The sequence below is a fragment of the Sceloporus occidentalis genome, unplaced genomic scaffold (genome assembly GCF_023333645.1).
Source record: "Sceloporus occidentalis isolate IW3139 unplaced genomic scaffold, rSceOcc1.0.p SCAF_13, whole genome shotgun sequence".
Classification (NCBI taxonomy): Eukaryota; Metazoa; Chordata; class Lepidosauria; order Squamata; family Phrynosomatidae; genus Sceloporus; species Sceloporus occidentalis.
Genome location: NW_028316993.1, coordinates 10,359,671 through 10,375,862, shown reverse-complemented (window position 1 = coordinate 10,375,862; position 16,192 = coordinate 10,359,671). Strand labels below are relative to the sequence as shown.

Below are 16,192 nucleotides of genomic sequence, written 5' to 3'. Positions count from 1 at the left end.
AAAATGTAAATAAGACATGCTGGAAGTGTAAAAAAACAAAACACGCAGAATGGCCGTGTCGCCAAAAAAGGTGAAACTCTTTTGGAATACGAAACATACAGCTATAATGAATATTTTAAGAAAGACATTCCAAATAAATCCAGAGCTGTACCTTCTAAACTTGACATATAGATTGGGGAAAGACTTAGAGCCTTATCACATGGAGGTTTTAGGTCCAACGATGCAAATTCACTCCATAACGTGAATGTGTTATTATCACACGCGATTCCTTTCTGTGGGGGCTCCTTCCATGGTGCTTCCGCAGTGAATCCAAAGTGACCCCTCCTCACAGAATTCGCTCCCAAGCTCACTTCGGTTTCACTCCGAATTGGTCTGGTGCGGGGAATGCAACTTTGCTTCTGCTCTGGAACACCACCGCAACCCCCTCCCAGGTTGCAAATTTCCCATGATGCGGTGCTACATTTCCCCCCCATTTCCTTTCAGTGGTAATTCCACTTTCATTTTTTGGGAATGTGAATATACAGATATCTATCTATCTATCTATCTATCTATCTATCTATCTATCTATCTATGTGTGTGTTGAAATTGCTGAAATGGAAGGGAAAATAAAAAAGGGGGATGAAGGAGACACAGAAATATTCACGAGGCAAATATTCACGCAATTACACGAAACGGGGAACATGTGCCCCTTTTCACCCCGGAAAGGTACAAAGTCACGATGTGTTCCGACCCCCACTGAGCATGCGCAAGGGTGCCGATTCTAATTGTCGAATCCCACCAGTGTGGCAATACACTTTGCACTCACTCCGCTTTGCGTGAATCCGCATCACGTGACTTGCCTTGGATTCGATTCCCCCTCGATTCAGAAGGGCAAACAGGTGTGATAATTTCTAAAGTGCTTACACTTTCAATCTGATGTTAGCAGCCATAGCTGCAAAGGATCCACTATCTCTCCTCCTCTTTGCCTTATGATCTGCCATTTTTGCTGTTAGGTAGCTCCACGTGTATCTTTTAACTGAAACACCCTTTGTAAATGGTCTAAAAATTAACCACCTCTGTCACGAATCCCACACCGAACCAAAATTAACAGATGTCGCTTTCTTTATTTGCACTGACTAAATGTCCTTTTCACATCAGCCTCCGTCTCATCACCCCGCAACATCTCTCACTCGGTGCCCACTCCATTTTTCAAAGCTAGCCTCACAGCAGGTGTCTGGCTAAGAAGCTTTGGCAAAACTGAAGCCTTGGAGGGGAGTGAACATAAGAGCACCTTAATGTCTTTGTCAATTATTTACTTTAAGTTATCTCTGTGAGTATAAAATTATCTATCTCCTAGTCCTCTTGCCTTAGAATCATGGAGCAAGTCCTAAGCATGGCACTATTTCTGGCTTCCACAGGTAAGAGAATAGTTGCTTATTTAGGTATAGGTCCTTGTGGGCAGAGAGATAATGTTTATGTGCCACTCATATAAGTGAAGCATCAGTACTATATTTTTGTGTTAGAGTATTCGCAGTATGACATTGCCATAGATTTGTCAGAATAGGTCAGTTTTAATCAGCAACAATTAGGATTTTTTAAAACTTGCTTTTATTTGAATAAAAGATCCTATTTTACAGTTGCAGTTTTGGGACACTTTTTTATTTTTAACTCTATTAACACAACAGTTTCTGAAGTGCTCCAACCTGTCTCTTAATGTTTCCTTTTGTCCAGTTGTCTGGACATCCTTCTGTGCATCTTCACCCACTGAAAGCATGGTAACTCAGTCACAGCATGATGAGCTGCCTCCAATGAACAACATTGCAGTTAAATGTGATGGGAAATTTGCCTGCCGTGTCTGATCAATGGTTTCTGTTTCGTGAAGGCAGGTCATCCCTTAATGGCCAGGTAGGGAAAGGGGATCATTAGGGGAGGTGACATCCTAAGGACAGTGCCTTTGACAGAAACAGGCTGCAGTGTTCACTTGCAGGCTTGCAGCGTACTTCTAAAATGCTGGAGATACAGTGTGAATGTGATGGGTCTCAGTGGAAGGAGGAAGGGGAGACCCCAGGTTTTTTTAATTACCTTTTAAAATGCAATTAATTAATTAATTAATTTTACAAATGTTATTTTTAAACTTCTTTTAAATTAAATATCACATCTTTTCAGTTTAATCGCATGAAATTGTGTACGTGTAAATACATGTGTGACTGCGTGCATGGTATTGTAATTTAAAGGTCTAATTTTCATTTTGCTAGCTGTTTATGCCACAATTATTACCATTACATTCGATGATACATGGGAAATTACGATTTATGAGTACCGTTAGTACACGAAACATTGGCCTGATACAGGCAAGCCAAAACAAAGCTGCTTCGAGTCACTTTGCAAGTACTGTATGCTGTTTAAATGATACATGCGTCCTAAGAGTCCGGAAGCTGCACCAAAGCCACGCTCCAGTCCTAAGGACTGGAGTGCAGCTTTGGTGCAGCTTCCAGACTCTTAGGACGCATGCATCATTGAAACACCATACCTCCAAAGTGACCTGAAGCAGCTTTATTTTGGCCTGTCTGTATGGGGCCAAAATTAAGGATATTGTATGGTGTGATAGTGAGGGGAGGTAAACAGAGTTACACTAACCCTAGCGATGCCACTGTGCAGGGAGAACCATGTTGAAACTGCTCTGCAATTGTATTCAGGAATCCAATCACATCAAAAATCCACCAGACAGTGATACCTTTATTGGCCCAACCAAAATGCACAATATACATGTTCCAAGCTTTCGAAGCTCCTTTGGCTTCTTCATCAGGCAAGGTGTTAAAAACAGGAGACGGTGTTAGTCACAGACCTGCATGTCGCTGTTTTTGTTCTTGTCTATGACTAACATCGTCAATTTTTTCTCCTGTATGGTTTTTAACACCTTGCCTGTTGAAGAAGCTAGTGGAGCTTTGAAAGCTTGCAACATGTATATTATGCATTTTGGCTGGCCCAGTAAATGTATCCCTTTATTTTTGATGTTACTGGCTATGCTATATGGCTAACAAAGCTACCCAGGATGTATTTAGGATGATCACAGTTTTAGCTTTATTTTACTTTGGGTAAGTAACAGTGCTATGACCCATAAATAGATATTATAACTGTAAACACTGTATTGGCTTGAAGGATCTGTATACCTTCTTTAGTAGTTATATGTGTAAAAAGGGGCTTAAAAGACGGAGAGGAGAAATGAGCAAGCCTGAGGAACTGCTTTCTGAACATAAGGCTAGACAGAAAAAAATCTGGGTTCTAATTTTATTTCTGTACTGGAAAAGTGCAAAAAAGTGCACACCTGGCACAGAAAAGCCATGTGTACAGTATTGTGCCCTGAGGGAAAGGACAATATGTGGTTTTAATGTTTTCAGGCTTTGAGCAGCTCCTTGTTCTCATAAAACAGGACATTCAGGCCTGCACCTGTGCTTTGAACTTTTTCCAATGAGCATTTGCAAGACCCACTAGCATGGAACAGTTAGCTATCCTCCATTCTAACCAAAAGCTCTCATGGTCACAATACAGTCGGCCCTACTTATACACGGATTTTTTATACACGGATTCAAGCATACACGGTTTGAAAATGTTACAAAAAAGTATACTTTTACCTTGATTTTCCATTTTTTATAAGGGACACCATTTTGCTATGTCATTATATTTAATGGGACTTGAGCATACACGGATTTTGTTATACACGGGAGATCTTGGAACCAAACCCCAGCGTATAACAAGGGTCCACTGTACCAATAACTACCAGGACAGAGAAGAGGGAGTCCTAGACATTGGTCCAAAACTCAGTGCAGAAATAATCCAATTTGAGACCACTTTAACTGCCCTAGCTCGATGCTAGGGAATACTGGGAGTTGTAGCTTATTGTGACACCAGAGCTCTCTGACAGTGCGCTAAATGTTTCACAAAACTTGGGGTTGTAAGTATGATGTGTTTCATGGTGAATATCTGCATGTTGACATGGACCATTACACCACTGCATTTGTCTCACAGTGTTATCTCAGACTGGTGAGCGCATCATCGGTGGATCTGAATGTCCAGCCCACTCTCAGCCCTGGCAAGTCTTTATGTATAACACCAAGCTGTCTCGATGCGGAGGAGTCTTGATCGATACCTTCTGGGTGCTTACAGCTGGACACTGTTGGGGAAGGCAAGTTGGTGGAGTCTTCAGGGAAAGGGCAGCGTCAACATTATGGGAGCCCACAGGCAAAAGCTAGAATTCTGCTTATACACATGTTACGTTTCCCCAAGAGAGCCAGCATGGTTTAGTGGTTTGAGTGTTGGACTATAATGTTGGAAACCAGGTTTCAAATCCCTTCTTAGCCACGGAGTCATATTCTTAGCCATGAGTCATATTCTCTCAGCCTCAGAAGGAGGCAAAGGCAAACCTACTTTGAACAAATCTTGCAAAGAAAACTCCACAATTTGGCCTTAGGGTTGCCATAAGTGGAAAGCAGGTTGAAAGCACACATGTTCCCCTACAGAAGCAAGTGGACATTTTTGCCTAATGTGGACAGTCATATTCAAATAAGATATAGAAGGGGAGTCGTGCATACATTACTATTGCACTTGAATGTGCATGGGGTGCATGTAGATTTAGTTGTGCATTTTGTTGCACGTTTTGTCTTGGTTCAGTTGCCTAATGTTTCCATTCAACAAGATTGCTGCATAGTATAAAATAACGTATAATTCTGTATACTACTCCCCTTATCCATTTCACTCCATATTTACATTACAGTATCTTTCTTTTCCCTGCATTTTCCCAGTGTCCCAATTGCCAGTAAGGGGCCCTCCTTAGTACACACTATGAACACTTATATTCAAACATACATCCCCCTCTAAGGGGCTGTACAGACTGCCCCTAAAGGGATGGCCTGCAGCCGCCTCTGTCTTTGCCGGATCGGGGCCATGGCAGCTGCACACCGCAGCCCCAATCTAGCCTTTTCGCAGTGCAAAAAAGGACCTGCAGAAAGTGCCCTTTGCACCGTAGCCGCCGCCACTGCAGCTTTACAGTGATCCTTTGGCACTGCCTCATCTAAATGCAACACCAGAGGAGCACCATGATGCCGCGCACTGTGTGGTGTGGCATGCAGCGTCACACCACCATAGGCGTAGAGTTGGGCCATGCATCGTGTAGACACCATGCCCCGACTCAGCCCCCAGGCCAGCCTTAATGGCCGGTTTGCACAGGCTCTAACTCTGCACACTCCTGGCCATAGTAGGAAGAGGGAAGGGGAAGCAGTGGCACCAAATACTTTTCTTGCTATGTTAAGGCCATATGATTAGACCCACTTCAACCACGTTCCTCTTTCTCTCCTTTTCCTGCTTACGTGGTAGGAATTGGCAAGATGTTTCCAGCAATTCTGGCAGCCCAGGAACACCCTGCTCTGACTGGCAAATAGGGTGGGATGGAATAAATCCAGTTATGCATAGAATTACAAGCAGGAAAATCTGCCTTCTTCAGGATGACAGACAAGCTTTGGAGAAATAATATGTTGCTAGCTTTCCCAAGTGGTATTGCATTTAGGGTTCCGCCAGATGGGCCAGATGGTTGAACTTAATAGTTTTAGTTTGTTCTAGTTTCTTTATTAAAAATATTAAAACTATTTTCTGTCACCTCGTGACACTAGCAACAATATTTTAATTGAGTTTATTATTAATTCCAAGTCATACTGAAAAAATATATTCCTTCTCTACTATTTTTAATTTTTTTAGAGTTATAGTGTTATAGTGCATTTTTGTACTATGACTCTATTTTGTTTTAATTTAGAGAGGAGAAAACATACCCTTCAAACCATAATTGGTCAAACCCTACTGACTTGGACTAGCTTTTCAGAGGCAAGAAAACCTTTGCTATGGCAGAGCACTCAAAGGCATGATTTCCTCATTTTAAATTGTTTTGAAGTATTTATGTATTAATATGTATCTTATTTAATTACATTTTAATTTTTTTACTACCAATTTTTAATAAACGTACCTTGTTTTAACTTAGGCATGAGCCACCTTGAGTCCTATTTGAGGGGAAAGGAGGGATATACATAAAATAAAATAATATTTAATATTAATCCTGCCTTTCCCCAAAATGGGACCTAGCCAAACAGAACGTGAATTAAAACAAGATGCATGAATAATAAAAAAGTTTTTAAAAACCTAATTACATTCACTATATTACAATATTAAAACATCAGTAATGCAAATTCAGTTTAGGTACATAACAAGAACACTTAAAGCGCCATTAAAGACCTTTCTATATGGCTTATTTACCAAAAGCCTGGCCAAATAAAAAGTTCTTTACTTGGTGATAAAAAGCAAGGAGGAAGAGGGCTGGCCTAGTCTGTTGTAAAGATGTCTGACTCTTGACTATTGTCTACTTTACAGGGACCTCACAGTCCATATTGGCGAGCATGACCTGCGTAAGCATGATGACGGGGAACAGTTTTCCAAAGTAGCCAAGCTCATCCGCCACCCTAAGTATGAGGCTAGTACCCTTAAAAATGATCTCATGCTTGTGCGCCTGGCTTCCCCTGCCCTCCTTGGGGATAAAGTTAAGACAATTCCTGTGGCTAAAGAATGTGTGTCTGTTGGAACAAAGTGTGTGGTGTCTGGCTGGGGCACCACTACTTTCCCTGCAGGTAAGGGAAATGACTAAGAGTTTCTCATTCACCTTGAAGCAGAAATTGTGTTAGAGAGAGGGAGAGAGAGGTGTAAAGCAGTGGCACCACTAGGAAGGTGCATACCGCACTAGATGACACCCTAGTGTTACCACTGCTCCTTCTGACATCTGTATCTATTTAAAATGTTGAAGAGATGGGGTGAGTGGGGTGAGGCTCAGTGGGAGGAGAAAGGAGAGTCCTGTTAAAAACATCACATTTTACCAAATTTTAACTTTAACCACATGAAACTATGTATATGTAAGCATATTTATTCTGTGTGCATGATATTGTAATTTAAAGGTATACTTTTAATTTTGCTAGTTGTTTATGTCACAACTATTATACATTCAGGGATATATGGAAATTATGATTTATAAGTAAATTAGTACAAAAACATTACTAAGGGTTCTCTATGGTGTGGTATGGGAGAACGTCAATAGGGGAGTGAACCATGAGTTACTGCATTGGATGACACCAACTCTAATGACACCACTGGTGTAAAGTACACACTCCCATTACTACAAGGTCAATATTTAATTAAGTTCTTAAGGTTGTTATTGTTTTAAACATATTTGGCTAGACTAAGAATTAGCAACAGATGGACTACATGTGTCATTTGTGTTTTATAAAATCTATCCTGGCCCTTTCCTCTGGAACTCTCCTTTGAAAAATAAAACCATCAGGGAAAAAGAGAAAAGAAATAGAGAATTGCTTCTAGGAACTTCCAGAACTAGGTTTAAAATAAGGTTCATCTCCCTTGCTGTCCATTTTGCTCCACAAAGAGGTTTTTGCAGAAGTGGAAGTGTGCTTCCAGCAAAACCCAGTTGTGTTTTAGGGGTTTGGTATGGCTCTTGCAGGTCCTGGGATGGGTGGAAATTAGAGCCTGGAACACCAAAGCTCACCCACCTCTGGGTGGAGAAAATCAAACTCTCCAGGTGATATTGGATTCCTATTGTTGTCAGCATAGCCAATGCCCAAGAATGATAGCATGGCTGTAGTCCAGCAACACATGGATGACCACAGGTCCCTCAACTCTGTAGAAGGGGACTGAGGACACCTTCAAAAATACTGGTTTCATACTGATCAGCTCAGGCATCTGCAAGAACAATCTGTCCAATCTCAATCAGCATGCTAGGTGGTTAAAAATGGGGAGGGAGAGAAGGAAAAGGGTGGCAGTGAGAGAAAAAGCAGGGAGGTTGCCAGCCTTCACCCACTGTTGGCTTCAGTTCTGCCTACAGCTGCTGTGTGCTCCAAGATATGGTTCCTGATGAAATGGAAGGGTTTTTTATGTGCATGCATGCATGCATACATTCACATACACACAATATAACTAGAAGCAACCATGCCACCAGAACTGTGGCTCAGTGGTCTGCACACTGTAAGGTATACTTGCCTGAGGGAAAGAAGGAACCAGATCTTTGGAAACCATTAGGAAGGTCTCTTTGCTCAGCAATAGAGGATAAGCTTTACATTCAGAAGGTTTCAGATTCAAGACATTCCCTGCTAAAAGGACCCTAGAGAGCATGATTACAAATATCTGGAGTTAGAATCAATAGGACTAGACTGTCAGGAAAAGAATTCTGTTTGTAGCAAGGATGTGGCTTGGGGTATAATCAGTGATTTGCTGAAGCAGCAAAAGAAAGGGGGGAAAACCCCTAGCCTGAGTACTGATGAGTACTATTAACCATGCTCCGGAGCGACCAGGATTTGGGAGTCCAATAATTGGAGGTCTTCATTCCCCATCCCTTGTACAAGGCAATGTAATTTATTCAAATTATTTTGAGATTTAGGGGGGATGGCTGATACTGTAGTGCTTGGGAGGAAGCAACCTCATGTAAACCAGTTGAGTAAGCTAAGCCCCAAAGAGCCTGTGCATAATCCACTCACTCAAGGATTCATCTTGCAGTAAAGTATGCCTATCGCCTGCAGTGTTTAGAAATCAGCATCGTGTCAAAAGATATATGCAACACTACATATGGAACCCTCTTTAATGACAACCATATTTGTGCTGGAGCAATAGAAGGAGGCAAAGATTCATGTCGGGTGAGTGACAAAAACACTGAATATAGATTACATGAATTGTTTTCACACAAGAATAGCAGGCAGAACAATCCTATGGGAGGGTGCAGCCCGGAGTGGTAGATGTCCTTCCCAGCTTCTAAAAACAATCCCCCAAGATTTCCCTGGCACTTTCTTCCCCTCATCCATTCTAGGTTGGCATGGATAATGATCAAATCTTGAGGCCTTTAGGAAAAGAGGGATTTTGTGTCAAACAGGTAACAAGGTCATAGATGAAGCAGGTGACCAGAGGGATTTTGGATCAAGTAGAAATTAAGGCTATCAATAGTATGCCCATAACCGCCCACCACCCCCAATTAGATGGCCTAATGCTAGTAGAAATGTTGCCATTTGTAGAGCTATACTTGTGGGTAAACCAGGGATCTCTTTATGTACACACCAAAACATTCCTCTTTGTGAGTGCTGGAGTACTTTCTGTTTATCGTAATCCCTGCAACCAGTGGGTCTGCAGGTTAGGGTTCCTCTCTTAATATAAATCTATAGTTCAGTGACAAACACACATGCCTTGTATATGGGGCCCCTGGCATTTCATTTAGAGTATTTATACCTCACCCTTGTGCCACAAAGGCTATCAGAGCAGCTTACAAATTGTTAATAAGACAATTTGCTATCCTCAGGCTTACAATCTAAAAAAGACATGGCATGAAACAAAAGGAATCGCAGCGGGGAAGGGGATCTAGTCCAACAGATACAGACAGTTCTGTACAGGGCAGTGGCAGATGGATTGGAGGAGGGCCTTTCATCTGTCTCTGTGCCAGGTGGCACCACACACAGCTAGGAGAAATCCGAAAGAGAAGCTGGCAGGGGCTCTCCAGATGCAGTATTTGGCATTACAACTCCCACCATTTCTCACCATTGGCTATGGTGGCTCTAGGATCAGAGGGAGAGAACCATCATCATTTGGAGTCATTTGGAGAAGACCAGTGAACAGACAGCAGAGTAGCAGAATGTGCCTTTGTCTAGTTATGCTTCCCTAGGACCTGAGACTGATTCTAAAAACAACACAAGTAGCTTGTAGCTTAAACAAAAGTTTACTAATGGCTTTAATCTATATATACATAGAGGCTATATCCTAACCTAGCTAGCAAATAGTTCAGGTGAAAAGAAATCTTTATCTCACCATCTTTCCAAAGAAAGTTGAAGGAGATGGAAGATGGAGGACCCAACAGTTAAGCTGAAAATCTTTGAGAGAGAATGTCTGTTAGTCCCAAGGGTTAGCTTGAATATGAGGGAGAGATTGCATACAGGAAATCCCTATCTAACGAGTGGGAAAGAGACTGCAAAAATCTTCCAACAAGGAGTGTGGTAGCAGATTCAAGAGGCTCTGAGGATAAGGAGAGCCTTCTGCTGAAGCCTGGACATAACAGCTTTGGCACACCAGCCATGGAATGCTCTTTCCCTGGATTCCTGAACCACACCAACACTAGTTTTTAAGGGCCAGGTAAAGCCTTTGGGCCTAATTGATTTTTTTCCAAAATACTTATGTACATGGTTTCAAACTATTTTAAACATGTTTTAATGTATTTAAATGATTAGAAGTTAAAGTCTTATGATATAGGACAGGACATCATAATGAACACGATGATTATTACCGTTACTACTACTACTGGGGAATGTTGAAACGAATACTTTTAACAAATAACTTTCCAAACTCTAGTTTTGAGAAGCATTAGCACAGATAGAAATTAGACCATTTAGGAGTTGGAAGTGACCACTGAGAGACACTTTTTCCTGAAATATTCATGAGGTAATTCTGCTTGTAAAATGGCCGTTTGGCTGAGAAAAGCACACATTACCATATCCCTGAAAAATACTTTTCTTAATATATCCATGTTGTACAATATGTTTCCTTTGATTTTGCACTGCAAAACGCTGTATTAAGGCTGTAACCTTGAGGTACATTTAATCCAAATTTACTTGATAGTAAGCCCCATTTTATTCTGGGGTTAGTTTCTGAAGAAGTATATTTCAGTTCACAAATCTTATGCCAAATAAAAATTGTTCATCTTGCAGGTGATACAAAACTTAGTTTCTGCTGTAAAATTTGCCCAAAATTATATATATATACACACACACACACACACTCTCTCTCTCTCTCTATATATATATATGGGGCTTTGTCTGCATAAAAGTAGCGTTGCTTAACCACAACTCTGAAGCCTCTGCTTTCTTTGACAAAATATTTTTTAGGAAACAATTTGTATGCAAACACACCCCAGAAACCAATAATAGTAAGAATCATCCTGCTGACAATTTTGCTCTGGTGAATTTACAGGGTGATTCTGGAAGTTCTTTGGTTTGCAATGAGATCCTTCATGGTTTGGTGTCATGGGGTCCTCGGAAGTGTGGAGAGAAGAACAAACCTGCTGCTTATACAGAGATATGCAAATTCCAGAAGTGGATTGAAGAAACCATGCGTCTAAACTGACACAAAAGTACTATTGATCAAAGGGTGGATATTACCTAATAAATCTGTAAAATCAATGTATTTTCTGGGTTTGCCTCTTTGTCCTATTTTCTCACATGGGGACAGAGACAGGAGCACTTGTCAATGGGTGATGGAACAGTTACCCTCCACCCTTCTCAAGAGAAGATGGCTACAGATGTCATGAAGAACCAGAAGATACTCATTTGAAAATGTGCTCAGTACAAAATGATGACCACTACTTTGGCAAGATGCAGAAATGTTTAACTATGCTGGCACTTTGGGAAGTAGAATTTCTTGCAGGTTTTGTCAGTGACTTATTCCAAGGCTCAGAGAATGTGATTTGCCCAACGTCATCCAGTGGGTTTCCATGGCTGAGCAGGGACCCGAACAAAGTATAACACTCAGACACTACACTACACAGTGAAGATATAAGCAAGAAAGCCATCCATTAGGGATGGTGTAGCTACACTATAGAGGTCCTGCCTTGAGCAGAGAATTGAATTAATTACCTCCAAAATAACTTTTAACATTAAAATCCTACCACTTACCAGCAAGCATAGCTGGTGTGAACATCTGGCCAACATCTGGAGAATTAGGCATTGCCCGGTGCTGATTTAAAGAGATGGGGAACATATACCTCTCAAGATGTTTGAATACAACTCCTCACTATCCCTGAACTGTGTGGCCTTGCTAGCAGGGGCTAATAGGATCTAGAGTCCAACAAACTTCAGTTCTTTACTCTGGTGATCCACTGCCAGTTTGAGTAGGCAATACTGGGTGAGTTATATAAACAATCTGGTCTGGTATAAAGCAGCTTCATCTTTTCCCTAAATTCAAGTGTCTAGACAAGAAAGGAAGATAAAATACAGGTTGTCAAAACTCAGGTTTAATGTTATTTAAAATAATCATTTCAAAAACAGAAAAATCCTGGCTGATCCATTACATCTGAGAATAGCCATTATACAACACAGATGTTCAGATCTGTTGTAGATGTGTCAGCTTCATAGGTCAGAGAACTGTTTCTTCTGTATAAAGCAGGTGTTGGTAACATGTGAGTCTCTAAATGGCTACATGAGATAAAGGATGATGGCAGCTGCAGTTCAACAACCATCTAGAGCATGTCCCTCCAGATACTGTTGGATAATAACTCCCAGAATCCCTCACCAATGTCAATGCCAGCAGACACTGATGGGAGATGCAGTCCAACAATGGCTGGAAGGACAGATTCCCCGTCCCTGATCTACACAATTCATCAATACAGCCATCAAACAGGCAACTGTTTACCTTCCAAGAGAATACAAGCCTTTCTCAGCAGGAAAGGCTATACAGAGGTCAGTCTCAGAAATCTATTGTGTTTGGGCCTTGGCTTCTCTGCCGAGCGCCTTCTTCTTGTTGTAAGCTGACTTCTGCTTTCTTCTCACACACCAACAAAGCCTTCTGGAGGTAGCTAGGCTTGCCAATACCCAACCTGGGAAGACCTCGATTGAGTCCTTCAAGCAGCACACAAGCTTTACAGAGGGGCTGGCTGCACAGATAGCCACAGCGCTGGCAAGTGCCCTGGATGGGCATGCGAACGTCCTCACGGATGGCCAGTCGCTCACCCGAGTGCACCAAATCAGCCACTGTGCTGGAACGTGTGGCCTCCAGGTCTTTGAGCAAGTTCCGGGCATGGCCACGGTAAGCGTTGGGGGCATAAATGCATTCAGTGCTGAAGTAGTCCAAGCCCTGGAAATATGCATAGAGTACAATCTCCTTTTCATAGGCATGCTTCAATGGCTTGCAGCGTGGCAGTGTCCCCTCACTACCTGTCAGGATCTCTGTGCAGCGCCGGAGCCGTCCTACATCCCCCCGCAGGAAATTCATCAGCACAGTCTCAGCAACATCATCTGCATTGTGACCTAGGAAGCAAATCAGACAACAGCAGAATGATTCATATGGAGCACATGCCTTCCCTGTTTCCCACCAGAATGCGCAGGCAGGAAATTCAGTCCTTGCATCAAAGGTTGGGTTATGGGTAAGGAGCTAACAGTGGATCGGGATCTATATGGGGAACAGTGTTGTTGGACACTAATTCCCACTGGCACACCTGGCCTGGCCAATGGCGAAGGATCATAGAAAGGTGACAAGATGTCGGGAACTGCCCACTCCCTTCCCTTAAATAAACTCATCTTCTATATTCCAACAGCAAATTTTTATTTCAACTTAATACAATTGGCCCTTCTTATCCATAGGGCTTCCATTCCAGACCCACACACACATCTCATAGATGCCAAAATCCGTGGGACCTCAAGCCCCATTGCTTTTCACAGAGCCGCACCATCTGTGCTGCTGCGGTGGCGCAGCCATGTGCACATGCCACCATTGGGGTGAATGGAGCAGGGCCATCTCCGAAGCATAGAATAATCAGCGCCCCACAATGTGAATCCATCAGCTTTTTTACACTGATGCGTCTACACTAGAGAAATAACCCGGTTTGGCACCTGTTCTGGCTCAAGGCTTAACTCTTTGTCTGCCCCACTGCTATGGAATTCTGGGAGTTGGAGTTTGTTGTGGGGCCCACAACAAACTCCAACTCCCAGAATTCCATAGCCTTGAGCCAGACAGAGTTAGATCAATCCATGGCCCACCGACCCGTGGCGATCTTGTCTGCCCCGACGAAGGCGGCTCCGCGGTCGAGGGCCTGCCTTCGGAAGACGCCGCAGAAGGTGCAGTGGTTCCTGGGGCCGAGGTGCCTGGCGATGCGGTCCATGCTCCAGCCGTAGAGCTGCTGGTAGGAGACGACGTGGAGCGGGAGCCCCAGCCGGGCCTGGTTGCGTCGCACGGCGGCCAGGGACTCGTCCCGGTAGCCGGCGATGCCTTCGTCGACGGAGAGGAGCAGGAGGCGGAGGCCGTAGCCGTGGCGCTCGTTCAGCACCCGCAGCAGGTGAGCCAGCACCGTCGAGTCCTTGCCGCCCGAGGCCGCGATGGCCACCGTCTCGCCCGCCTCGAAGAGCCGCGCCGACGCGATCCCGCCGTGCGCCTCCGCCTCGAAGGCCGCCACGAAGCACTCGCGGCACAAGGCCTCGCCGCTCCTGGGGCGACGCAGCGCCGCCCGACGGACCCCGCAGCCGGAGCAAAGCGCCGCCGGGCCAGGCATGGCTCCGCCGGAAGGGCCTCGGATCCCTGTCCCAGCATGCCTCGCGCCCCCAAGTTCTTCCGGGTCGAAGAGGGTGACGCCTCGGGAAGGAAAAGGGCGGGAATGGAGGGAAAGGAACTGGCCAAGGCGCGGGGCATTGGGAATTACACTCATCCCTCCATATTTGGGGCTTTGATTAATATGTCCTCTCTAGGAATCTCTAGGTCCTCCAGTGCAACTCTATGGTCAGTGTTTGTCAGACGTTGACCACAGAGTTGCACTGAAAAGATTCCTAGAGAGGACACTCCACTAGGCCTTTGAAGCTCCTCCAGCGCAACTCTATGGTCAGGGTCTGTCGAACAATGGCCACAGAGCTGCACTGGAGAATCTAGAGATTCCTAGAGAGGATACTCTACTAGGCATTTGTATCTCCTCCAGTGCAACTCTATGGTCTGCTTGTCAGACGTTGACCACAGAGTTGCCCTGGAGGACCTAGATATCCCTAGAGGGGTGTTCTCTCAGGTTAAAAACATGGTGTTTTTGTTATTTGCGCATTTACCATATTCACAGGGGTCTTGTACTCCTAACCCTAGCCAATATGGAGGGACAAGTGTATTATAGTACTGGCTTCACTTCGGCTTGGTCTGTTTTGGGCCAGAGAACCATAGAGTTGGGAGAGGCCCCAAGGGTTCCATGCAGGAACTCACTATTAACACACCCGCCACAGATGGCCATCCAGTCCCTGTTTAAAGACCTCCAACAGAGAAGACTCCAGCAGCTAGGAAGAAAAATAAGCTCAAGCGTCAGAGAGCTTGCACCCCGGGTCCGGCTGGGACAATAACAAAGATGATAAGTTCTCAAAAACACAAAAAAACAAGGTGCCGCAAAACACCGCTTGGCCATTGTGTGATCTGTCGTAGAGCAATTGAAGTTGCACATGCTGTGAAATTGTTTCCTAATGTTGAGGTGGAATCTCTTTTCCTGTAGCTTGCACCCATTGTTCTGGATCCTATTCCCTGGAGCAGCAGAAAACAAGCTTGCTCCATCCTCAATATGACATCCCTTCATTGATTTGAGCTTTCCCGGATGGCAAGCCCTGTTGTTTTTATCCGACGTGTGCATGCAGCCACACAAGTGGTTGTGCACACGTCACACTACCTTGGGAAACAATGGGAGTTGAGGTCCTGCATTTCTTGCCGTCTGCTGGGGTGTCCGGAATGGATCGCCGCAGATTTGAAGGGACGACTGTACCTTACATTTCTCCGTGTTAAAATTAAGTTTGTGAGTTTCGGCCCAGCTTTCTAATCTATTAAAATCATTTTGAATTTCGATCCTGTCCTAATTTGGTGTCATCTACAAATTTCACAAGCATGCCCTCTATTCATTCATCCAAGTTGTTGGTAAAGACATTGAATAGCACTTGGCCCAGTGGATGGCTCAAGACCTGAAGTCTGCCCTCACCCATGCTTTGAAATATTGTATTTAAATATTTAGGATTTACTGCATCCTTACAAGCAGCCTAGACCACCACAATCAGGGAGAAGAAGTGGGACACATGCATCAGGAGAGGAGACTGGAAGGTCTTTCATCTACAGATCCTCTTTGACCCAACAAGGTTAATGAAAATAGAGAAAGGAATTCTGTCACTAGAGGGCAATCTCAACTCTTAATTTTAGGACTGAGAGAGTATGATAAACTGAGAAGATGACAGAAGGCAGTTCAATGTTTATGTCCATTATTTATTTATTGTTACTACAAATCTCAGAATTCCCTAGCCAGCATCTCCAATTTTTGCTAGCATGGCACTGGATAGTGTTTTTAAGTTTTCCAACCTGATCAGATGCTTTGCCCACATATGTCTATTACCACTGTCTATAACTGGGCTGAACACCTCTGGAGAGCAAA

General features: G+C 43.6%; 2 protein-coding genes across 3 annotated transcripts; one reads left to right on the top strand and one right to left on the bottom strand.

Moving 5' to 3' along the window:
- The first annotated feature begins 1,237 nt into the window (after positions 1–1,237).
- Positions 1,238–11,193, top strand: LOC149304918 (cationic trypsin-3-like). 2 transcript variants are annotated; one of them, XM_089479093.1, is made up of 5 exons: positions 1,238–1,397; positions 4,006–4,162; positions 6,391–6,644; positions 8,572–8,708; positions 11,020–11,193. In XM_089479093.1, exons 1-5 carry the CDS (start codon positions 1,355–1,357, stop codon positions 11,170–11,172), a joined length of 744 nt encoding a protein of 247 aa, XP_089335219.1. In that variant the 5' UTR covers positions 1,238–1,354; the 3' UTR covers positions 11,173–11,193. The 2 variants fall into 2 exon arrangements, with proteins under 2 accessions (XP_089335219.1, XP_089335220.1); XM_089479094.1 differs by lacking the exon at positions 1,238–1,397 and adding an exon at positions 2,997–3,074.
- Positions 11,194–12,036: 843 nt separating this feature from the next.
- LOC149304917 (cytoplasmic tRNA 2-thiolation protein 1-like) lies at positions 12,037–14,345 on the bottom strand. The gene is made up of 2 exons (XM_089479209.1): positions 13,804–14,345; positions 12,037–13,070 (listed from the first exon to the last, which is right to left on the bottom strand). Exons 1-2 carry the CDS (start codon positions 14,306–14,308, stop codon positions 12,511–12,513), a joined length of 1,065 nt encoding a protein of 354 aa, XP_089335335.1. The 5' UTR covers positions 14,309–14,345; the 3' UTR covers positions 12,037–12,510.
- Positions 14,346–16,192: the final 1,847 nt, after the last annotated feature.